Below are 27,196 nucleotides of genomic sequence, written 5' to 3'. Positions count from 1 at the left end.
ACACACATATATATAATGTATATATAATATATATGTATATAATGGAATATTATTCAGCCACCAAAAAGAATACAATCTTGCCATTTGCAATGACATGGATGGGACTAGAAGGCATTATGCCAAGCGACATACGTCAATCAAAGAAAGACAAATATCATATGATTTCACTCATATGTGGAATTTAAGAAACCAAACAGATGAACATATGGGAAGTGGGGGAGGGTGAGGGGAAAAGGAGAGAGGAAAACAAACCAAAAGAGACTCTTAACAATAGAGAACACGGGTGCCTGGCCGGCTCAGTCAGTTAATTTTTTTTTTCTGAGAGAAAGAGAGAGACAGTGTNCTGACTTCGGCTCAGGTCATGATCTCATGGTTTGTGGGCCCCACGTCAGGCTCTGTGCTGACAGCTCAGATTATGTGTCTCCCGCTCTCTCTGCCCCTTCCCCACTCGCCCTCTGTCTCTTTCTCTCTCTCTCTCTCAAAAATAAATAAACATTTTAAAAAATTTTAAGGGGCACCTGGGTGGCTCAGTTAGTTAAGTGCCCGACTTTGGCTCAGGTCGTGATCTCATAATTCCAAGAGTTCAATCCCTACATCGTTCCGTGTGGTGACAGCTCAGAGCCTGGAGCCTGCTTCAGATTCTGTGTCTCCCTCTCTCTCTGCTCCTCCTTCACTCACTCTCTGTCTCTGTCTCTCTCTCTCAAAAATAAATAAACATTTTAAAAAGTTAAAAAAAGTTTTTAAATAAAAAACCAATAGAGAAAGAACAAACTTAGGGTTGATGGAGGGAGGTAGATGAGGGCTGGGCTGGGTGGGGGATGGGTATTAAGGAGGGCACTTGTGATGAGTACTGAGTGTTGCATGTAAGTGATGAGTCACTGAATTCTACTCCTGAAAACAATATTGCACTGTATGTTAACTAATTAAAATTTAAATTAAAAATGACAAGAGGTAGCAATGCTGTCATAGATGTGAGAAAAGGGAACCCTCGTGCATTGTTGGTGTAAACTGGTACAGCCACGATGGAAAGCAGTAGGGGGGAGATCCTCAAAAAATTAAAAATACAACTACCCTATAATCCAGCAATTCCACTTCTGGGAATATAACCAAAGGAAATAAAAATACAAACACAAAAAGATATCTACATCCCCATGTTCCTAGCATTATTTACAACAGCCAAGACATGGAAACAACAGAAGTGTCNCTTTTGTGTATATATATATATACATATATATGTATATATATAGTGGAATATTATCCAACCATAAAAATATGAAGAAATCTGCCCATTTCAAACAACATGGAAAGACCTTGAAGGCATGCTAAGTGAAATACATCAAAGAAAGACAAATACTATATGATCTTATTTATCTTAAGATAAATCTTTTTTAAAAAACTCAGAAAAAGAGATCAGACTTGTGGTTAACAGATGCAGAAGGTAGGAGAAGGGGGAATTGGAGGAAGGTGGTCAAAAGATACAAAGTTTCAGTTATAAGATAAATCAGTACTAGGGATGTGATGTACAACATGACAACATACCACATGTCTGTGGTATGACATATAGGAAAGCTGTTAAGAGAGTAAATCCTAAGAGTTCTCATCACAAGGAAAAAGTGTTTCCTTTTTTCTTTTCTTCTTTCTTTTCTTTTTATTGTATCAGTAGAAGATGGATGTTAGCTGAACCCACTTGGTAATCATTCCACTGTATGTGTAAATCAAACTATCATGCTACACACCTTAAACTTACATAGTGATATATGTCAATATACATCCCCAATGTCTCAAAGAAAAAAACTGAAAAAAGAATAAGCCCATATAAATGTTAAATACTAACTAGAGAAAATGTTATATAATACTATTTGTAAAATTGTAATGTAAAGCTGTATTCTCTACCAATATATTCTAGGAACCTTAATGACTGCTACATTCTGTGTAGCTCTGTTAAAGAACTACAGAAATGGACTTAGAATTCTCATATACATATGAGCAAAATTACTCCTTGGGCCAATTTTTCCAGTGTTACATTTCATTTTTCATTAATTTAATTTTAACCACTCTATACTAAAGATACCTATGGCAAATCTCAAATTATTGATCTATAGGGCAAATTGAAGCTGAAACAGGTTGGTTCACTATCTAATTTGAGCTATGCTCAACATGCAAAGTTAAATTACAAACTCAAGATTTTCATTAGAAAAACATTAGATAATGTTAAAATTCTGCCAGATGTTGCAGAAAAGACGCTAGAATAGCATAGACTATCAAATTTCTGTACAATTACCACTACTGATTTTTAATAGTAGACTTAACTCAAAAAAACAAAAAATCCACAGATTTGTGGTAAAATGAACCAACCATGGTATATTTTAAATACTCCAATGATGGAGCACAAAAATTGTAAACTCAGACTGTGGTAAGTATATTATACATGCAGATATATCTATATCCATTCTAATGAAAATACATTGTCCGTTATTTTATATTTGGAGCCAAACATTTATAACTTAGTTATCAGAAAATAACACTTATACAAGACAAGGCTGGGAGGTGAAGAATTACCATCTGCTACAGTATCTGGTGAGTCTTTCTCTGAATCTTTCCCATTTAATTCTCAGAACTTAGCATATAAGGTTTGAGGCTCAGGCCAAACTATGTAGATAAGTTAAGGCAGACTTAACTGAATTAGAAAAAGAAGGAATGGACCTTTCTTCAAGGCCTTCTGTATGGCAATGTCATTTGCTCACTTAGCAAACTCTATGGCAGATTTGGTCTACAAATTTGAGATAATCAAATAAATGCTATTAAATGTTTCCATTTCTAAATGAAAACAATCATCTATGTTTTCTAAATGAAGCTCTTGTTACTGGCCTAGGGCTCAACAGTGAGTGAGGCTTAGAAATTAGGGAATGGAACGAAAGCTCTGGTGGGAACTCACACAGTGTCCAGCTAAAAGATGATAATCCAAATATATAAACTTCTATTCTTCAGATGAAGAAACTTATCTAGGACACACTGGTAATATGTAGCAGAGCCAACTGAGAAGTCAGGGCATCAGATTCCTAAGTTAATATGCTTTGACGACATTAACCTATGTCTACAGTGTCAGGCCCATGGTTCCTAATACCCACTTCAAATTGCTCACAAAAACACGAATAAATATAAAGATGGGAGAAGGGAAAAGAATTAGAAGCTGCTCCATTTAAGACAAAAGAAACATGAAAGACAACAAATCATCTCATGTTTACTTCACTGAAAATGGTCAGTTATTTAAGAGCAAGGAAATAACTTCTTTACCAATATCTGTATTTTTCATTCCCATGAAATTACTCTGATCTCTTTTTGAAACTTGTTGCTCTGTTTACCCCTAAACAATGATATGTATATATTTATAACTTTAGATTTAATGCACATAAAATTAAGCATACTGATGAAAAATTATCTATTTAGTAAAATTTTACATAGGAAGCATTAAAAAAAAAACCTTATCACTTACTTGATTCATTAATTCAACCAAACATCTATGAAATGCTACTTAATAAATTCCTACTATAAATACTTAACACTTCAAAACAATGAGCAATTCCTTAGCACCCCGTTTCACTTTAAGAGATGAGAACTATTCTTATTTACATATCATAAAAACATGATGGAGGTTTTTCCAATGCGCCAGTCTTACACTGAAAGAAAATGGACTCTGTTTGAAGGAGTGATTGTTGAGCCAAATGATTTCTAGCACTTCTTTTGCCTTCATCAATGCATACTGGAGTCAGGTGAAACAACAGCTGTTGCCAAAATAGGCCTTTTTTCCTCCCAAGTGCTGCTTCAAGGTACAGAACATGAAGGTGTAAATACATCTGTCTTTTGCCATTTGTAGTTCTACTGGCCTCGTGCATGTCTTGGAGTAAGACAGATGGTCCCTGACACTGCACAGGCTTCCAGGGATACATATTTCCAAAAATAAGAGGGCAGATGTGAAATATGGTAAGCACACGTTTATCCCCTCAAGGCTTGAACTGAGGCTTCTATCACAATTTAAATATTCAAGTATAGGATCCTTAGGCAATTCTTAAATATCTCTTTGCTAGAAATACAACTTTTTATGCTTATTTTGCCTTTATGCCAAATATATAAGACATGGAATAAATAAATGTTGATGTAACCAAGGTAAGTATATAATTTTATTAGATATATTATTCAGGCATACTGGAAGTAGTCACAGACCTTACATGTCTATAAATGAGTCAGCTCTGTGTTCTATTTCTACATAATCCATGTCAAATACTTCTTGTTAGTTTTATTTTTAAAATGCTAGCAAAGGCATGTCATAGACGAAAGTTAGAGTAAATTAGAATTTCTAGAATGAAGAGACCTAGAAAATGAAAATCCCATTTGCTCATCACTCTGGTAACCTTAATATGGCAAGTAAAATTCTCAGTAAATATAACAAAATTTAATGGAAATAATGCAAATTACTAACTGCAGTCTTGAGAATTGGTCATAGTAAAAAAATTTTAATAAAAATGAAATAAATATAGCCCTTAAAATCTAAAGGGATGAAATCTAATGATATGAGATGTATAAGATTTGGTTCAAATCTCAGCATATATAAAAAATAGAAATTAAGGGAATATATTTTGTTCTCAGAAAACAAATATTACTTTTGGTAAGGCAAAATACATGTATTCCAGTGAAAATGCTAAATTTTAAGGTAATAACACCATAAATTGTATTCTGAAAATTCTATGAACAAATGTTGGGGTGACTTAGAGTAAAAATTAAAAGGAAAGTACACTATAGCAATTTCTGGATAAAATCAACAAACCTTTCAGAAAGTGGTTTAGAAGGGGTGCCTGGGTGGCTCAAGTTAGTTAAGCATCCAACTCTTGATTTCAGCTCAGGTCATAATCTCACAGTTGTGAGTTTAACCCCACTTCAGGCTCTGCGCTAACAACACAGAGCCTGCTGGAATTCTCAATCTCTCTCTCTGTCTCTGTCTCTCTTTCTCTCTCCCTCTCTCTCATAAATAAATAAACATTTAAAAATAAAGAAAATGTCTGAGGGGTATTAAGTCTTATAGGAATAGCCAAGTATAAGTTATTAATACTATTATAAAAGTGTTTATAGGTCACTATGATCTGTGTTAATAGGAAGTCAGAGAAAAAATTGCAGGAAGGGTGGGATAAAAAAAGAACAGCAGGTGGGGAGGGGGGAAAAATAATAGGCAGGGTACTGTGTGCTGCCCTAACGGCTCTACTACAGGTAGAGAAGTCATTACAGACAACTCTATGACAAAAACCAACAGTGAGGTTTAAAATCTCTTTTGATAACTGTACTATGGTTATGTAAGAGAATATCTTTAATTTTAGAAGTTATATATTGAAATTTATAAGGAGTTACTAAATCTACTTTTAAACAATTTAAGAAAAATATGGTGTGTGTGTATGTGTGTGTGTATGTGTGTGTACAGAGTGAGAGAATGTGAATGATAAGGCAAAAATACTGGATTGTTAACATTTGGGGAAAATGGCAATTTTACTGGTCTTATAATGATTTTTTTTTGTAAATCTGAATCTATTAAAATTTTTAAAAATTACAAACCAAGTATTCATTGTGGGACAAATATTCTCTTTAAACACTTCAATACAGAAGATGCTGAAAAGAATTTAAAAACTCAGCAAAAATATAATGGTATGAGAATGGATATAAAAAGCCAAGTCAACAATGTAACATGTGTACCTTGAACTAATATTAATTCCAAAGCACATAACTCAAATTCATCTAAGTTATTTCATTAATAAATAATTACTAAATTGTCTGTAATATAAAGGAGCATAATAAATGCACTCTAAAAAGTGAGGAATTGTGACTAAGTTTTAGAAAGAAAAGAAATGTAAAATTTATCCAAGTTCACAAAGTATGGCAGTGGAAGGAGACACCAGATGATTATGTTTCTGTCCAGCTAAGTGCAGAGAAATAGAGAGTAGCAAGAGAAGAGCATGAAAGACTGTGAGAGCTTTATCTTTTTATTGTGGAAAAATTCAAATATATACAAAAGTAGGCTCAGTTTCCACTCCTCCCCACAAATAATATTGAAATTAAATTCTAACATCATAGGATTTCATGCACAGAACCTCAGTTACTGTCTTAGAAAAGCTTATTTGAAAAAGAGAGCGAATTCTTTACATTATAAAAACAGCATAGCTCATAAGTTTTGAAAACAATACCAGAAACAAAGCTAAAATTCAATTCAAGAAGAATAATTTTTAGTATTCTTTCACTTGGATTCGGGAAACACACACAAAACTCATAAGTACTTTGCAGAATTGTACAATGCTCGGTTGAATCAAGAAGGTACAATTATGGATGACTTCTATGAGTAAAAAAAATAACTTTAAAATTATGATTCAAGATTTAGTCTAATTTTTATTTGATTCTACATGACAGAAAAGATTATACAAAAAAAATAAATAAATAAACTAACTGTAAATATAAGTTCATAATCTCTTTCCTATTCATAGCCATTCTAATTTTAAATATTTTTTACGGTTATTTATTTTTGAGGGGCAGAGGGAGAGACAGAGTGCGAGCAGGGGAGGGACAGAGGAAGAGGGAGACCAGAATCTGAAGCAGGCTCCAGTCTCCAAGCTGTCAGCACAGAGCCTGATGTGGGGTTCGAACTCACAAACCGTGAGATCATGACCTGAGCCAATGTCGGACACTTAACTGACTGAGCCACCCAGGCACCCCTTTATTTATCTTACTTCAAAATAAAGAGGAAAGGGAAGTCAACATTCTATTTAAATTACTGAATATAGTTAAAAAGTTGAAGTCAATTTTTAAAAAAAGGGAATACAGGCCCAATGATCTATATTATAACATGCTTAATTTGGGACTTAAGTATATTTTTTGTTCCCCCTCCCCAAATATGCCACAAATTCCATTTTATTTCTGCATTCAGCAATAAGATCACTTTGTATACAAATACCACTCCACTAGGTAGAGAGTCCATTTCTGTACTATAGTGAAATCTGCAGTTCAAAGGCCTTATCCCTGAGAATGAGTATTTCTTCTCACAAAAGTGACTTCTATAAACACTACCATCCAGCACAAAAATATTAAGACCTATTGATAGTGCAGCCAAATAATTTAATCTATTCCTTTTGTTGGAAAGGCCTTGAGGACTGTTTGAAGCCAGGATTGGGTTTTCTCTGAGCTACCTGAAGACAAAATTCACTACAGTTGTTTCATTTCAAATTAGGTTACATCTCAGGATTGCTTATTGATGAAATAGGTAATTTGCCTATAGATATATATTTTTTCTGGTACAAATGGAACTTTAGAATCATTATCTGACTGATGATCTAATGATACCTTAGATATACTACTTTATTTTCAGGAACTAAAAGAAGTGATAATTTTATATTCCTAACCAGTAGTAATCAAAAATGTTTTTAAATAGCTAAAATAAGCACAGACACATCAAGTGAGTCATCAAATATCTTTGGCTTTTGAAAACTACCCATAATATCACATTGCCATAACACTAATGACAGATTATTATTTGTAAATTATACCACAATAGAGGTGATTTTTTTCCCCTTAAGTTTTAGAAACATGGTTATCATCTAACAAAGTTCTTTCGTTAGTATATGGGCCAGGTAAAATTTGGTAATCATTGTAAATCCAGATTATGTCCACAAAAGCAAGAAACTGAAACTGTACTTTCAGACAAAGCCACAAGGCAGCAAGTATAAGACTGAGTAGATGGGTCTGGTTTTTATTAGCCAGTACTAGTTTTCACAACTTGTCACTGCTTTGTCTTTGCTATGAACGTATGTGCACATGGTTGTATTTGAGTACGTTTGTTCATGTTCTATACTTTGTATTTATTCTGCTGCCATTAAGTCTCACGTCAGCTGGAAATGAAGAACGTACTCAAACAACCCAAAGAAAATGTATGTTTTATTTTCATGTATCCAATCTTCTAAAATAGCTTTTTAAAAAAGTAGCAAGCCTAAGGCCTTACCCTGTTCGTTTGGTGATGGTCCCCAACGTCATTGGTTGCTTGATTTGTGCAAGAGGCATCAATACCATCAAGCTGGGGAGAGGAGAGAGCCGAGGGTTGCCAGGGTTGTTGTTGGCAAAATTATTGTAGGAGTCTTGGCTGTTTAGTTTCCCTGCAAAAAGAAAAATAAAGAAAAGCATCACCAAGAGATGTTTCCTTCTCTAATGTGATTTGCACTCACTCCACTAACCATTTAAGAAAGTTATCAAAGGCAGAAATGATTCTAAAGGAATCATGGTTATATGGGTGGGAGAAAACAAAAGATACTGGCAACACCAAGTATGACTTGATTATAAACAGAGACTTAAGTGTTTGGGGATAGAGGAATGGAGGATATAGAATTGGATAGATGTTAAATGGTTATACAAATAATTAGTACAAAATTTAATTATAATTTTATGGTCTTATGAAGAAATACAGGATGGTAACAGAAAACAAAACAGGAAGATGTAAGGTAGTCTAGTGGAGGCATGGAGCAATACTCTAAACAAGTTGAAAGTAAGTGGGTAGAATATTCCAGCCACAGCAGCCTATGAAGGCTGGGAGGGTGGAAGAAAAATGAGTCATGAGATGAGTATCCACAAAGAGTAGAATGAGAGACACAGCATGAACCTAACAAAAGTCATAGGCAAAATCATCACCTTCTTCCCAATATCTACCAGTCTCTATCATAAAGTTTAAAAACAAAAATCAACACATTTCCCTTTATTTTATGCTGGGCACTAATATAAAAAAATAAAAAGAATAGTCATTATGGCTCCCTAATAACCAGGAGAATCAAACTTATCCATGAAATTAAATCTGATCTGCAGAGGGAATAATTACTCTCAGCTCACCAGTAAGCCAGACTCCTACATACTGATCTTTTCTACCCCTCCATGGTTTAGTATTTTCCAGAAGGTCCTATAAATGAAAGCAGAGTATGGGGCTTATGGGGTCCAGCTTCTTTCATTTGCCAATAAGCGTCTGAGATTCACCAACTCTATATTTTCCTGAAGTATCAACAGATCTACTCCCCACGCCCCTCTCATTTTTAGGTGGGCTTCATTCCCAGCAAGAGCCCAGTACGGGACTTGAACTCACAATGCTGCAATCAAGTGTTAGATGCTTAATTGACTAAGCCACCCAGGGTACCCCAGATCTTTCATTTTTTTTTAAATTTTTAATAGAGTTTTTATTTTTGAGACAGAGAGAGACAGAGCACGAGTGAGGGAGGGGTAGAGAGAGGGAGATACAGAATCTGAAACAGGCTCCATGCTCTGAGCTGTCACCACAGAACCCAATGTGGGGCTCAAACCCACAAACCGTGACATCATGACCTGAGCCGGACACTTAACAGACTGAGCCAACCAGGCACCCCTTTCCTTTTTATTCTTGTGTATGATGGTACTATATGGAAGTACTTCAGTTTGTTTATCTAGTCACTGCTTTTGTCTATTATGTTCCCAGCTTTTGGCTATTAATGAATAATGGTGCTATAAACATTTATGTACAGGTTTTTTATGAATATAAGCATCCTTTTTTGGGATAAATAACCTAAGAATGGAATTGCTGGTCATAGTAATTGAATGTCTCCAATGACATAGTAATCGTATGTCTTAAGATTATAAGAAAACGCCAGTTTGGCAAAATATCTGAACCATTTCTCATTCTTTCCAGTAAAATATCATAGTTCCAGATCCTCCATATCCTCACCAGCATTTGGTACTGTCACTCTTAATGTTTTTAGCTATTCTGGCTTTTATTTGGATTTCTCTAATGCACAATTAAAGTTTAGTACTTTTTCTTCATGTACTTGTCATTCATATTTCTCTTTTGATAAAGTATCTGCTCAAATCTTGTGCCCATTTTAAAACCTGGGTCAATATTTATGCTGAGACAGAATTCATATATTGTGAAAGTCACTCTTTTAAAATGTACACTTCTGTGGTGTTTAGTATATTCTACAGCATAGTACAATCATGACCACTGTCAAATTTCAGAATATTTTTATCACCCATAAAGAAAGCCCATACCCACTGGCAATCACTCCTGCTTTGTCCCACCTCTCAGCCTTTGACAACCAGGAACTTCCCTTTTGATTCTATGGCTTTGTCTATTCTGGATGCCTCATAAATGGAATCATACAATGTGGCCTTTTATGACTTAGTATCTTTTCAAGGTTTGTCCATGCTGTGCCACATGTCAGTAGTTCATTATTTTTTGTACCCAAAGAGCATTCCATTGCATGGATGTACCAGATTTTATTTATCCATTTATCAGTTGATGAATATTTGGGATATTTCCACTTTTAGGCTATTATGAATAATGTATCTATGAAAATAAAGTGCACAGGTTTTTATGGAGACATGTGTTCTCAGTTTTCTTGGGTACATACACCTAGGAGTGGAACAGTTAGGTCTGTATTTGATATTTTGAGGAACTGCCAACCAGTGGCTGCACCAATGTATGAGGGCTCCAACTTCTCCAAATCTCAAAAAATATAAAAATACTGTTATTATCTACCTCTTACTTTAGCTGTCCTAATTTTTTAATGTTTATTTATTTTTGAGAGACAGGGAGAGAGAGAGTGCAAGGGGGAGATGGGCAGTGAGAGAGAGTGGGAGACACAGAATCTGAAGCAGGCTCCAGGCTCTGAGCTGTCACCACAGAACCTGACACAGGAATCGAACTCACAAACTGTGAGAGCATTACCTGAGCTGAAGTCAGATGCTCAACCAACTGACTCACCCAGGTGCCCCTATTTCAGCCATCCTAGTGGGTATGAAGTGGTGAATCATTATGGTTTTTATTTGTATTTCCCTAATTACTAAGTATGTTAAAACATCTTTTTCACGTGCAGTTTGGCAATTTGTATATCTTCCTTGGAGAAATGTCTAATCCAAAATATCTGCCCATTTAAAAACTGAATTGTCTGGGGGGCCTGGGTGGCTCAGTTGGTTGAGCATCTGACTTTGGCTCAGGTCATAATCTCATGGTTCATACGCTCGAGCCCCATGTCACACTCTGTGCTGACATCTCTGAGCCTGGAGCCAGCTTTGGATTCTGTGTGTGTGTCTCTCTCTGCCCCTCCCCCACTCGTGCTATATGTCTCTCTCCTCTCTCAAAAATAAACATTTTTAAAAATAAAAAATAAAAATTGGGTTGCCTTTAAATTGTTCAGTCATAAGAGTTAATCATATTCTCTGGATACAAATCCCTTGTCAAATATATTATTTATAAATATTTTTCTCCCTTTGTATGTGTTGTCTTCTTTCTTCACGATGTGCTTGGAAGTAAAAATGTTTTTATATTTGATAAAGTCTATTGTATCTATTTTTTCATTAGTTGTTTGTGCTTTTGTTGTCATATCTAAGAAACCACTGCCAAATCCAGGGACACAAAGATTTATGCCTATATTTTCTTCTAACAGTTTTCTATTTTCAGTTCTGACATTTAGGTATCTGATCTATCTTGAATCAATTGTTATAAATGGTGTGAGGTAGGGGTTCAATATCATTATAGTGAAGTTTGGAGACCACTGTTCCAGTACCATTGAAAAAACTATCCTTTCCCCCATCACAGAGTGTCCTGGCATTCTTGTTGAAAATCAAATGGCTATAAACATAAGTAATTATTTACAGATCTTATTCTCAAATTTTAAAAGTTCTTTATATATTGTGGATTTAAGCCTTTTTAAGATATACAATTTTCAAATATTTTCTATCTCCCTATAACTTGTTTTCTTACAAATCTTTCAACAAGCAAAAGATTTTTTCCAATAACGTTTACCTCATGAATTTGTTTTGTAAATGTGGTTTTGAGTTGAACTATTTGCCTAACCCAAGGTCAAAAAATTCAATCTAAAAATTTTTAAGTTTTGTATTTCATATTCATATATATAATGTATATAATTTATATTACATGATACAGCTCATTTTTTAAGGTATGAGATGTGACTTTTTAAAAACATAATAATGAAATGAAACAAATGAAAGTAAATAAAACAAAATCTCCAAAGTTTAAGTGAAATTTATAGCAACTTTACAAATTAGAGATTTAGGATTTTCTTGGTTAATTTTTTAATCAGTGCCCTCAAAATATTACTGGTAATGTCTATTCCTCCAGTATTATGATACTTGTAGTCTGAGACAAGGCAGGATCCATGATCTCTGTAATTTTTTCTATTTAAATGATATCTTCACCAAATGACAAATTTGAGCTAAATTTTGTTGAGCTGAAGTGTTATGTCAATTTGGACTGCTTTCTTAACACAAAAAGAAATCGCATATAATCACTGAAAAGAAAGAGAATAGTATTCTAAAAGGGAACATACTATATTCTGGAGCAGAAGCACCCACTTGGACATTTATTATTTCTACATTATTTGGTGTCACCACCTTGTGGCCTATAGCTACAAAATTCAAACAAGTTACAGAACTCACAGAGAGAAGGGTATGAAATACAAAGGCAGAAATTGTTATTACATTATCCAAGTCCTCTTCAGATACAAGCCATGTAAATTAGAAATTTTAGAACATTTTACATGTTTTTCTGAATTTCCATGTTTTGAAATACTGTTAAACTGGGAATTAGGTTCCTAAATGACTCATAACTTCTAAAATAGACGTTACACAAACATCTACCCAAATATACACAGAAATCACTAAAAATGTACTTTTATTTTCAAAATTCTTAGCACCCCTGATCAGTGATCTTTTTCCAAGGAAAAATGATTGTGAAGCACCTCTGTCTCAGTAAATAATGGTTTTTTGGAGAAACTAAAGATGGAAAAAGAATAGAGAAAAATCACATCGTATTTCTTTTCTTTTAAAGATAGTCAGTGGTTTGATGTCCTTCTCTGAGGGGTCATTATATTCAACAAAACCTGCTGCTTCCACCAACATCTTGTCATTATTTGCAAAGATGCCAGCTAGGATTTTGAGTGGAGCTGCAATGAGTCTGTATATAGTTGAGGAACTACTTCCATCTTAACAAGCCAAGAACATGAGATGTCTTTTCATTTATTTAGGTATTCTTTAATTTCTTTGAATATTATTTTGTAGATTTTAGTGCATAGGTTTTATACTTTGGTTAAATTTATTCCTATTTCATTCTTTTTGATGCAACTTGAAAATGAATTGTTTTCTTAATTTCACTTTTCAGATTAATTGCCAATGTAGAAAAATACAATTAATTTTTGTACACTGATCTTGTATCCTATAACCGTTGCTGAGCTTCTTTATCTCAGCTTCTTGTGGATTCCTAAGGATTTTCTACACACATGATCATGTCACCCTCAAAGAAGAAAAGTTTTACTTCTTCCTTTCCAGTCCAGATGACTTCTATTTCTTTTATTGCCTAATAGTCCTGGTTACAACTGCCAGTACAATACTGAATAGAAGTGACAAGAATAGGCTACGATTCATTTTAAGTTAATTGTTGTATATGGACTGAGGTGTGAGTTGAGATTGTGTTCACTGTTTTGAAAGCGGATGTCAAATTGTTTCATCACCATTAGAAAGATGATCCTTTCTCCATTAAATTGCCTTTTCATCTTTGTCAAAAGTCATACGTGTGTGGGTCAATTTCTAGATTTTGTTCCATGGATCCATGTGCCTATCCTTTCACAAATACTACATTTTCTGGATTACTGTAGTTTTTCTTTTTTTTTTTTTTTGAGAGAGCGAGCACGTGTGAGTATGCACGAGTGGAAAGAGGGGCAGAGAGAGTGGAAAGAAAGAATCCCAAGCAGTCTCTGTGCTGTCAGCGTAGAGCCAGACACAAGGCTCAAACTCACAAACCGTGAGATCATGACCTGAGCCAAAACAAGAGTTGGACACTCAATGACTGAGCCACCAAGGCACCCTATTGATTACTGTAGTTTCACAGTGATTCTTAGTAATTCATGCACTTACACAGAAGCTTTACAGAAAACTTTCCACACTTTCCATGTTATAAAAATGAGTCCAGTGTTTGTAATTCAACAACTCTTCCATACAGAAAACACCTTATTGACCCAATGTTATTTTCAAATAATTGTTCTTGACTTCTTATAAAAGTTATCTGCCCCAGTTCAATGGTTAACAATAATATGGTATTTTATAAATAACAGCAAACAGTAAGCATGTAATTTTTTTTAAACTAATTTTAAGGAGACAAATTTATTTTAAAAAAGCAAATCAATCCCCCCCAAGAGATCAGAATGAGTATCTTATTTCTAAATGACACCCTGAAAGACATTTACGTTTTTTTAGTTTTTATTTAAATTTCAGTTAGTTAACATATAGCTTAATATTAGTTTCAGGTGTACAATATAGCAATTCAACACTTCAGTGTTCATCACAATGAGTATACTCCTTAATCATCACTTATGTCACCTATTCCCCCACCCACCTCCCCTCTGATAACTACCAGTTTGTTCTCTATAGTTAAAGAGTCTGTTTCTTGGTTTCTCTCTCTCTCTTCCCTCCCCCTTTACTCATTTGTTTCTTTAATTCTACATATGAGTGAAATCATATGGTATTTGTCTTTCTCTGCCTGAATTATTTCACTTAGCATAATACTCTCTATCTCCAGGCATGTCTTTGCAAATGGCAAGATTTCATTCTTTTTGCTGGCTGAGTAATATTCCATTGCATATATATACCACATCTTCTTTATCCATTCTTCAGGTGATGGACATTTGGGCTGTTTACATAATTTGGCTCTTGTAGATAATGCTGCTACAAACATTGGGGTGCATGTATCCTTTTGTATCTGTATTTTTGTGTTCTTTAGGTAAATACCTAGTAGTGCAATTGCTGGGTTGTAGGGTAGTTCTACTTTTCAATTTTTGAGGAATCTCCACGTTGTTTTCCAGAGTGGCAGCACCAGTTTGCATTCCCACCAGCAATGTTAAGAGGATTCCCTTTTCTCCACATCATTACCAAAACCTGTTGTTTCTTATGGTGTTAATTTTAGCCATTCTAACAGCTGTGAGCCGATGTCTTCTTGTAGTTTTGATTTGCAATTCCTTGATGATAAGTGATGCCGAGCATCTTTTCATGTGTCTCTTGGATGTCTGCATGTCTTCTTTGGAAAAATGTCTATTCATATCTTGTGCCCATTTTTTTAAAGTTTATTTATTTTGAGAGAGAATGACTGATAGAGAATCCCAGGCAGGATCCACACTGTCCATGGATAGCCTGATGTGGGGCTCACAAACTATGAGATCATGACCTGAATGGAAGTCAGACCCTTAAGTGACTGAACCACCTATGAATCCCTCTTCTGCCCATTTTTGATTGAATTATTCAAGGTTGGGGTGTTGAATTTTATAAGTGCTTTATATATCTTGGATACTAACCCTTTATTGGATATGTCATTTGCAAATATCTTCTCTCATTGTGTATGTTGCCTTTTAGTTTTGTTGATCATTTCCTTCATTGTGCAGAAGGTTTTTATTTTGATGTAGTCCCAATAATTTATTTTTGCTTTTGTTTCCCTCGCCTCAGGGAACATATCTAGAAAGTAGTTGCTATGGCTGATGTCAAAGAATTTACTGCCTATTTTCTCTCAAAGACATTCACTCTTATAACAGCATGGATTCAATACAGAGGGGGAACTACCACACCATAACTAATGGTAGCTTCAGAGTGAGTGGAACGGTAAGAAGTTGTTTTTTAAAAAATCATTACAAGGTGCGCCTGGGTGGCTCAGTTGGTTGAGCATCTGACTTCAGCTCAGGCTGTAATCTCGTGGTTCATGGATTTTAGCCCTGCATCAACTCTGTGCTGACAGCTCAGAGACTGTAGCCTTCTTTGGATTCTGTGTCTCCCTCTCTCTCTGCGACTCCCCCATTTGTCTTTGTCTCTGTCTCTCTCTCAAAAATAAATACTTTAAAAAAATTTTTTAAAAAGCATTACAAGATGAAGATATCTTCAAAATTAGCATAATGGCTTAACCAAATGTGACTTGCCCTTTGGGGGCACAAATCTATGGAGTAATCAAGTTAAATACTGACCCTTCTTCAGCAAAATAAGAAATTCACACAAATTTTTATCTACCTCCTCAATTTCCAAATACAACATTTGATATCTGTAGAGGTGTAACAGAAAAACTTTTTTATACCAGTTAAGAAATGGGCAGAAGACATGAAACAGATTTTGTTCCAAAAACATACAGATGGCTAACAGACACATGAAAAGATGCTCAACATCACTCATCATCAGGGAAATACAAATCAAAACCATGATGAGATACCACCTCACACCTGTCAGAAGGACTAAAGTTAACAACACAGGAAACAACAGATGTTGGCAAGAATGTGGAGGAAGGGGAAACCTCTCACATTGCTGGTGGGAATGCAAACTGGTGCAGCAACTCTGGAAAACAGTGTGGAGGGTCCTCAAAAAGTTAAAAATAGAATGACCCTATGATCCAGCAATTACACTACTAGATATTCACCTAAAGAATGCAAAAACACAGATTTGAAGGGGCACAGGCACCCTGATGTATATAGCACCATTATCAACAAGAGATAAACTATGGAGAGCCCAAATGTCCATCACCTGATGAATGGATAAAGAAAATGTGTTAGATAGATGATAGCTAGATAGATATACACAATAGAATATTACTCAGCCATCAAAAAGAATAAAATCTTGTCATTTGCAATGATGTGGATGGGGACAGAGTATATTATACTAAGTAAAATAAGTCAAATAACATATGATTTCACTCGTATGTGGAATTTAAGAAACAAAATAGATGAACATGGGGGAAAGGGAAAAAAAGAGAGACAGAAGCAAATCATAAGAAACTCTTAACTATAGAGTATAAACGGAGGGCTGATGGAGGCAGGGGTGGGGGATGGGCTAGATGGGTGACGGGCATTAAGAAGGGTGCTTGTGATGAGCACTGGGTGTTATATGTTAAGTGGTGAATCACTATTATGATTCTACACCTTCAACCAATTTTACCATATATGTTAACTAACTAGAATTTAAATAAGTTTAAAAATAAACCATAAAAAAGAAAGACAAAAAAATGTTATGGTTAAATCATTCAAAGTGATTCATTATGACACTCTTTAGACCATTGTAGATGTAAACAGATGCAAGATTCACCATTAGACAACTACAGTAAGACTAATTTCAATCTGAAATCAGACTGCAGCACTTAAATGTCACAAGCTAATGAAAGTCAATGGCTGTTTATAACACACACATTTCACAACTAGTAGTCAAGTATTTCTTGAGTGCCTTAACCCAGAATTACATGCTGTGAAGACTGCCTTCTCTATTATCACGAAGCTTACAGTCTTATATGTATGAACCAGGAATAATTTAAATGCTAACGGCCTAGTACTGAAAAATAAGTGAAAACGGGATCACCTATTTGGAGAAGAGATCATGGAGCAGATGGGACATAACCTAGGCTTTGAAAGATGTGCAAAATAAGGAGAGAAGAAATATGCTGAGGATGAAGGATAACATGAAAAGCAGAGTGTAAAGGGATGCCACATACGTGAGCAACAGTAAGGAATCTCTATCTAGAGGAGAAGATTATAATAGAAAGCAGTAGGAAGATTAAATGATTTCAGTTTTAGAAGAACTTTTTAATTGAGCAAGAGGAGCAAGGACTTAGGTAAATTCTTCAGTCAGGGAACATACAGATTTTGAGATCACTGAACTTTGCTAGGTAGGATGGGTAGTCTAGAAAAATGAAGTGATTCACTGAGAAGCTCCAAATCTTGTGCTATAGTTAGCCGTAACTTAAAACTCCTCACTGGCTAACCAGGATGAAGGTCAACCTCAGAATAGTATACAAGGTGCTCAAACCTATCCCTCTCAGCATGCTATTGTATTGCCAAGCAACACCCAAGTTTGTGGGCATCTACTCTTGGTGTCTGTGCTTATGATGTAGCCTCTGACACCCAGCCCATCTGAAAGGGTAAAGTAAGTTGGGTAGATTTTACATTCATATAGGTATAGTGTCTGTCTTATATTTTATTGGACACAACAAGCAATTTATAAAAATAGCTTTAATGAAAGAATAAATGGATTAATAAAACACTCAATGAGAGAAGGTAAACTCAGAGAGAAAGCTACTAACTTTGGTAATCTTCAACGAGATCATTTCAGTAAAGAGGTGGAAAACTCAGATGGAAAGGGATAAGTAAAAGAATCATTGATGGGAAATGATCAAGGTAATGGATACAGAAGAGAGATATAAGAACTTTGGGGCTGAAAAGAAGACATGCTTTTGATGTCTGTAGACTTCAAGATGAGTTACTGTTTCAAGCAAAGTTTTCATCAACAACCATTCTTTCACATACCATTTTTTGAGCCTTATCAGTATGAGACCCTGTTCTAGCCCTGGATCAAGAAGTCCAAGGGCCTCCTAAAGAGCTCATAACATAATGAGACAGAAAGTATATAAATTTTAAATGAAGGAAAATATGCTAACAAATATATTTTCAAAATGTTTCAGGAAAAACAATATAAAAAGGGAGACATTTTTATGTTGTTTCAAAGGAACAGCTTAAAACGGAAGCTAAGGCATACAGATTTTAAGCATAGAGGAAGAAACCTGCATCCTTATACCTTTATTTTTTCAAACAGAAAATAAAGGATAAGATGAGAGATGTGAGAACAATTACAACAGCAGTTAATAAAATGAAGGAACCAGCTTAGACAGGAAATCTCATTAGCTGACACATAATGACTACATGTAAAAAATATACATTAAAAAACACCAAATTTAAAAATGAAAGTTCACACTCAATAATTTAAGGAAACAAAATTCATAATGATCCTTTCCTTCCCCTTTCCAGTGTTCAAAGTTTTTGGTTAAAAATGATTTTTCACTCTCCTCCGTGTCATGGATTTTCTTTGAAAATGCAGCTAGATCTCACAAACCTCCAGATTTATCCTCCAGGAAACTGGAGACTTTTCCAGAGTAGGGTCAGTGTCTTACTACTGTGGACAACTCAACAAATGTTTGCTGAATGAAGTAAATATTTTTTTCCCATACCCAGGAAGTACAGGAAAACAGAGTCCTACGATCTATAGAAAAAATTCATTTTGGAGGGACACAAAGTACTTCACAAGATGGCCAGATGCTGGAATCCATGGCTTTAGCTATTCTGCTTACTCTCATGTTGGCTGAGCCAGAAGCCTTGGCTTGATAACTTTTGAACAGATCTTCAGACACTTCCTTACGGTTGTATCAAGCCTAAATTTCCAAGCCAAGATTTTTCATTAAGCCTGAAGCCTCTTAATATAATGAGGTTCAGCAGGAAGAATCTTGTAGTACCCACATCTTAGATGAGGATTAAGTCTGTCCCTCCATTTTATCCTTCAATTTCCCGTTGGACAGAGAGGGCTAGTACCACTATTTCTTTGTTCCACCTCTCAGGCACATACACTGATAGTAACAGTGAAATTAAAAATATCCAAGATCAATGAAGAGTCACTACATAGATGCTAAATGTCATTTTCAACTAACTGTTCTTTACTATGTTTTTCTCTTTTCTCTTAATTGTATAAGTACAATGAAAATAGCAGAGGTTGTTGAATTGCAGTTTTAGTAGTGAGCTTCTTAAAACCTTAAAACACATGTAATATTTCCACACACCATTATACTTTTGAATTCCAGCTGGGACAAGACCTGTAAGTGACAAATGCCATGAGAATGGATATTCTCACAGTATTTCTGGCACATCCAAACAGAGGAAGTCCCAAAAATCTCATGAGAAAATAAGCTCTTCTAAGACTCTCATCCCAGTTTTTTGGGCTTACTCTATATAGATAAACTTCTATAAGCCTTCAGGCTTTTGGGTCTTTATCCAAATCCACAAGAGCTTTGATCCTTTAGAGGTTTACCAGTCCCCAAGATAGACAGAGTTCTCTTGGGAGAAAAAAAAAAAAAAAAACAAAACCCAAGTTCCAATAAAATGGTTTCTCAATAAATTAAAGCAGGAATTCTATTTGGGAATAGGAAATCATTTAAAAATCAGAATTTATCAAACATCCCTTGATGCCTACAGCTATGATATTTCATTTTTGTTTTCAGCTGTGTATTTCATTATTATTGTTTTTATTGTTAGAACAAAAGGCACTAAACCAGAACAGTTCACCCTGGGCTTTAACCACTCACTTCTGTGTTTACTTGAACAAGTTTGCATTTTTGAAAAAGGAATTGTGAAAACAACCTCATGCACTCTTCCCCCCCTCCCCCCCTTTTGGAAGAATACCTGGAGGTACCTTTTATTGAGGAACTCTCAATCTCCACACTAACACATGGTTCCATGTGTGTCAGGCTGACATGGTAAAACCTGTTTACAAGAAGTTTTGCTAACTTCAAAATGCCATCTTATCATTTATGCATTGTCCCTAAGTATGTTTTCCCAGACATTCTATACTATAAAAACACAGAGGAAAAATGGATTAAGTTGAGGATAAAAGTAAAGAGAGAAAATAACAATGGGCTTTGTTGCCGCGCTAGAGGAACAGCTTGTCAGGTCAGCTTTGCAGAGAGGCATATTCCCAAACCAGTCATCATTAATGGACTCACTTCCACAGGAAAAAAAAAAAAAAAGACAGAGTCTGAAAACTCCGGACAAAAGAAATCCCTGCAGACAAAGTAAAAACAAATTAAAAGACCCATTATAAAACACAGATGCTACAAGGAAAATAAACTTTGCAAGATTTACTGGGCTTTGACAAACGTGAACATTTGTGGAAAAGACATCAGCAACAACTCCCAGGTAATGTGGCTAGAGTCCTCTCTGTTTCATCTTTACCCTCTCTGCAGAAGCTGCCAGGCTGGGATTCTTAGCTTCTGAATGCAGTGATGTGAGAACACGTGAATGTGGCAAACTGCCAGCTTCGAGAAGTTTCTGAAGCCAGCAATATCCTGAAATTGTTGACCATTTTAGACTATGCTAAATATTAAAGTTAATATCAGTGTATCTGTATGTGTATGCATTTCTTCTTAAAAGCAGCCAAGAGGAAAAATAAGCCATAACTGTAATTACTTGCCTCCTTCCCTACTTTAAAAACTTTCCCTATCCCACCGTACTGTGAACTAAAGCAAATAAAAGCAGTTAAAATGACATTAAGCAATCAAGGGATCAGAGCTGTAAATCAGAAAGTACCTTAAAACAGTATCATATCAGTGAGAGAGAGAAAACTTTTTAGTATAGATTTCTAGAAGCACAAACTACAGTCTGCTGCCAATGGGGGTTTCAGGAATATTCTAGGAACAGAAGGTATAAGAAACTAAGAACTATCATATCATGGAATAAAGTGGGCCAAAAGGAGCATTCGGAAGATAAAGGAGCACTGTCTTTTGTTGTCATTAGGGGTGCAGGGATAAATATAAAAATGGCAAAGGTGCAGCTGTAAAAAAGCAAAGGACACCAGGCAGTGTTGACGGTACCCTATGGGAGAGCACTGTTACTAGGAGGTCTGCACTTTCTTCTCACTTTTTGATCCTTATCATGGACACAGACCTTATTCACTTTAGGTATTCCACTTTTCATAAGGTTTACCATAGAAACTTTCCTATGTGTGAGATTGCCGACACTTGCCTCCAAGATCCACTCTTGCTCTAGGATACGAGGACTCCCTGTCAGGGTCCCTGGTCTGTTAATATTTTGAACCATTACATTTTGTAATCGGATTAATGAGGCCCACTGAAAGCCAATGTCCATGTAACAACCTGGCACTCCTGAGAAGGCAGTCCTACAGGAAGAGTCCCATTCCCAACATCCCATTATGACTGTTACGACTTGACTCCTTCTGTCAATTTCCCTACTCTCAGACCTCATGTAGATATTCTATCCCCTACATATCTTTCCAAAATAAAAACCGGGTAACCAGTTCGTATGGGTTGTTTTGTGTGTTTTTTTGTGCTTTTTGCTTTCCACAGACAATCAAAACTTTTGGTCTGCTTTTAATATCCTGCTGTGGAATTGACATGGATAAAAATACAAAATATACCCGTGAGTTTAACTAAGTTAACTCTGTAGTTGAAAAGCTCCTGACTTCTTGACTCTGTCAAAAAGAGTACAATGGTAGCTTGTTTTGAAACAATCACTGGAAATCTGGGCTCTGAAAAGTTAAAAACACTGCTTAGGTCTTGCTCGCCATCTAATTTAACATTAAAGCTTTCTCAGCCAAACACTCGATAATTATTTAATCAAAACCAAATAAAATCCTTTCAGAGTATATAAAAAGTATCCTGTGCAAATGGGAATTTCCTGAATGTGGGTTGTTTTGGTTGGGATGGGAGTCTCTATTTCTCTTTCTTTCTCTTGCTCTTTTTTTTTTCCTTTCCCCTTTCCTAGATGAGAATGACAAGCTTCCCAGCTGCAGTTCCAAGACTTTCACCCTCCTTTTTGACCTTTTCTCAGGCGTATTCCAGTATAATCTGTAATCTACTCAAGTAGGAAAAGGAAACAGCAGCGCCCTGGTGAGAAACAGCGCCTTCTGACCCACATACCAAACTGGGCGGAAGCAATGCTTGTTCACAGGAGTCAGGGAGAGTAGAACACACAATTAAAAGAAAATGAATAATATATACACATTTTTTATAAGACTGTTAACACAACAACCAAACAGCTTAGGTGACAAAGTTCAAGGCAGAAAAGAGTTCAAGGACACTCCTGACTGGGTATTGACTTGTTTCTCCTTGTAACGTTTCTAGGGGGAGTGACAGATGATGAAATCAAAGTGCTGCAAACCTTTATGCATTTCAAGCAAAAACACTTGTTGCTTTTCAACCAGACAGTTCCCAGTGACACAGACATTACAATAGGTACTTTGGGGAAGGGTGAGAGGGTAAGAAGAGAAATCTCCCACAAATCCTACTTGACTTAAAAACGAGACTCCAATCTTTTTTTTTCTTTTTTTTGCATGATGGGGACTGAAGTTTTGAATGACGACATTGTCATCACCGCTTCTCACTATACAAAGTAGCCTGCGTGGAGATTTGCACTAGTGCTTCTTAAATGTCAGGAGAATTAAAACTTTATGCCCTGGAGAATTGAAATGCCACTAATTACTGAATAACTATTTATAAGTTTATTATATACCTATACAAATATGTGTTTATAAATAATATATTAAAAATTTGCTAGGTTGCTTTCCTTTTTGTAGTCTGAACACGTTCTTACCAGTTAATGATTTTAATGTGCTCATGGCTCATATATAAATTTGATTATTTTTCTTTCCTTAAATCTAAAATAAACTCAACAAATTCATTAAGTTGGAACATAAAAATAAAAATCAGAAGAAACCAGTTGTTGCTGAAACTACATATGCAGCAAGGACAATCCACCCTACTACAAAAAGATATTAAAGCATGTTTAGAACAAGGAGTTTTGGAATGTAAAAAAGCCTGAAAAGGGAGATGAGATCAGGAGTTAGAAACATCATTTATAAAATGTAAAAATACAAACAGGGGAAAATATAAGAAATATGTCCAAAAAGTTTCAAGATAAAAAAAGGTGTATGGGACAGGTAATGAAGTATATTATAGGAAAATCTCTTGCCTACATTTCCTCTCCACTACATTTGTGGCACAATTTAGTCTCAATCACACAGCCAACCCAAATTTATAAAATAAATGAAAAAAATTTCCCCCTAAGTGAAAATCTCATTACTTTAGTTTATTATTCTTAGAGCACTCCAAGATTTGAGATGAAGAAAATTTATAAGGGCTAGCACTCTAATATTTAAGGAGTTTTAGCAAGTTTCAATTCATTTTAAACATTAGGATTGTAGCTTACCACTCTTACAACAATGAAAAACAAAAACAAAAACAAAACATAACAAAAGAACACACACACAAAAAAACAGTATTTAGACTATATTTAACACTAGAGATGAATAAAAGAAGAAGAAGAAAAGAATCCTGGGTCTTTCACTTTAAGATTCACATTTTTCCTCAATCTAATATATTTAAGCAGCCTCAAAATTTCCCACTTTGAACTGAGCTCAAATAGAGTTTTGAGACTAAGTGCTCAGAAGTGAAGACTTTTAACCCTGGTGAAAAATCTCCAGGATTAAAAGCCCCATAATCTAGCATCACTTAGATCAAATTTGGGGTTCAATGAACTTTCCAAAGTATAAATAAATCCTCACTCAAATTCTTTTGAAAATATACTAAACTCCTATCCCCCATGCTTATCTCACAATGAATTTTGTATCATGTCAGCAGAGCAAACAGGAGGATGGACTTTACTGTCCAAAGGAAAAAAAAATACATAAACTTACCTGCATCATTCAACAAATAAATATAACTTTGTTACTTAAACTGTTGAACATATAGCATGTGGAAGAATTGGGAGTTGGCTCCGAAATAAAAACAAACACTGAGACAACATATAAAATAAGTTGCAAGATTTAGGTGCATTTGTTTCAGACCCGGAGGATTCAAATGATTTAATTTAACATTTGCAAAACTTGTCTTTTGCAAATAAGCATTGTATAGTTAAGGAAAAATTCAATATAAAAATCAAGGTATTTTTGTTGAACAACTATAGTAATAAAATGTAAGCAACTTTCCTAATAATCAAAAAGATATAAACTGTAATATCAACAGCAAAGATGCCCTTCTCCCCTGCTCTACTTCCTGCTCCCCTACCCCCACCACACAGAAGCCTCCCTTCTTTTTACCCATGACTGTTAAGGATATTTTCTGGCTCTATTTCAGCATCATGACTCAGGTCATGAGAAGTGTCAAAGATGCATTTCCTTCAGATGGGAAAGAGCAACAGATTTTAACAACCATACAAAGTTGGGAGTATAGAGCAAAAGGGCCAAGTCAGCTTTTTTGACAGCAGGGAAGATAAAACCTTTTATATTCACATATATTTTATTTCCAGCTGAAAAACATTTAAATATCTCTCTATCAAAGTATGCTTACATGTTCTGCTCAAGAAGAAAACAGGAAACCCATACCCAATTTAACTACCTAAATTATCAACAATTTGTGAAAGAGAATTGTTCACCTCCCTCACTAAAAAATCAAAGTACGCCATACGAGTGCTAATAATAGTCCTTGTCTTCAAAAGTAACTTTTCCAAAAGCAAAACCATGAATTTACCCATGTACATCAAAACTCCCTTGATAGAAATTTCCTGAGGGTGAGAACCACAAAGAGGAGTGATACTATGACCATATCTGGGTGCCATAACCTTCCCTGTAATTCTTCTGCCATAGCAGAAACACTTTTTCTTAATCAACTGGCTCATTGCCAAAAACCATATTCATTTATCAGTACTGTCATTTCATATTTTCTCTTATCCATGATTTTATCAAATGTGGACACATTTCAATCCACTCCAAAATTAGACAAGGGTGAAATATTATTGAACATTTATTAAGCACTCCCTACTGAGGATGAAAATGGAATACTCTCTCTCTTCTGAAGCTGCCAACAACAACAATGCCCGCATTAATTCCAGTATATCCATTCTGAAGTGGTTTCACTCCTGTGCCTCATTCGAGCTTCAATATTCTCACCTGCAAAAACACACTGTCCAATGTTAATAACTCTTTCAATGAACCTTAAATCCCTTTCCTTTTCTCATCCTCCTCCAAATTCTAAACATCATTTTATGCTAAGAACCTATTATGCTAAGAACCATAATAGTTTCTATTTCTCAGTATGTGTAACCCTGGCACAGCCCTGACCCCACTCTCTGTACCCTTTTGTAGCTTATAACTATGAGCCAGCAGTCAGACTTTTACTTCCTGCTTGGATTTTAGGTTCAAGAGTACTCATGGCTGCTACACCCATCTCTGATAATTTCTAAATCTGTTTATTGGGGTCAGTCATTCTGACGCTGGCAATTATGTATCCTAAGAAGCCTAATTTCTACTCTTCTCCTTCTCTATTTTTTTCTAAAACCAAATTTTCAAAAGAAAATGTTTAATTGGACTCTGACCAGAATTTTCATACTTCATTGTCTTTCTCACTGGAAAAGTAAGGCAATATAGTAACACACAAACAGATATGCCAAATCCTCTTGTTCTTCTAATCACTAAAGTAATAGAACTCCTTCAACTCTCTGAAAACTGACTTCTAAGTTTATTGAGAGAAAGTTTCTACCACCCCACATCCACTCCAAACAGGATTCCTTTGTGGGAAAACTGACTAATCTAAGTGAAAAGATCTACAAATAGTATTGCTTAGGGATCCCCTAATACAATTGCCAGTCCCACCTGAGGGATCAGTGGGAACTAGAAATTGGTATGACTTCCTCATGATCAAAGAACTTTCAATCAGTTCTTTAGTACAGATGTGTTCAATAGCTGAATAAAAATAATGAAATAAATTAACAAATAATAAAATTTCAATAATAAAAAATAAGAATGATCACCAAGGATTCCAAGATATCCAGGTCAATATTTTGGTTTAATCAGTCTGAGACTGGGCCCAGGCAACAGTACTTTTTTAATCTACCCAGGTAATTTATAATGTACAATCAAGTTGAGAACCACTGTCCTAATATGAAAGATAATGATCACAACAAAAAAATAGGCATAACGCAAGGAGCAAAAATAAATGCCTCAAAAACTGTATCTATGTCTCAAATGGATAAAGAACATTCCATCTATAAAAAAAGAAAACAATGTGATAAGAAAAATCATTTGGAGAAGAGAATATTAAAAACATGATACAGAAATAAAAATACAACAAGGTTAGAAGACAAAGTTGGGGATACTCTCATAAAGTAAAACAAAAAGACAAACAGAAAAACAGAAAAGGAAGTTACAGGTTCAATGTAGGAGATCCATTATCCAACTAGCATGATTTCCAGAAAGGAGCAAAAAAGGAAACAGCAAGGAAGAAACTATGAAGAATTGAAAGCAGATGTCTCTGGGGAATGACACCTGAGAGTGGAGAAGGGTGAGGCAAGAGAGTGCCATTTGTCATTATAAAATTGTGGTCTTATTTGACTTTTATAATAAATGTATTACTTTGACCAGAGAATACATTAAATAGGTAAAGAAAAACAACAAAGCTCCAATCAATGTTAACAGAAAAGAGGAGCAGAGATTAACTGTAAATTCTAATAACCCCTCAATGGTAGAGTTTAATCACTCTGGTCCCATAAAGTTTAGAGATAACAAATTCTTGAATAGTAGTATA

At 35.2% G+C, this 27,196-nt stretch overlaps 1 protein-coding gene across 1 annotated transcript in view; it reads right to left on the bottom strand.

Moving 5' to 3' along the window:
• Positions 1 to 27,196, bottom strand: part of BCAS3 (BCAS3 microtubule associated cell migration factor) — a 586,605-nt gene that overhangs the window by 311,590 nt on the left and 247,819 nt on the right. The window contains exon 18 of the mRNA XM_077745617.1: positions 8,027 to 8,177. Within this exon, the coding sequence (XP_077601743.1) occupies positions 8,027 to 8,177 (151 nt within the window). The remainder of the gene's footprint in view (positions 1 to 8,026; positions 8,178 to 27,196) is intronic.

The sequence above is a fragment of the Crocuta crocuta genome, unplaced genomic scaffold, assembly GCF_008692635.1.
Source record: "Crocuta crocuta isolate KB4526 unplaced genomic scaffold, BGI_CrCroc_1.0 scaffold333, whole genome shotgun sequence".
Taxonomy (NCBI): Eukaryota; Metazoa; Chordata; class Mammalia; order Carnivora; family Hyaenidae; genus Crocuta; species Crocuta crocuta.
This window is presented reverse-complemented; position numbering and strand designations above follow the sequence as displayed.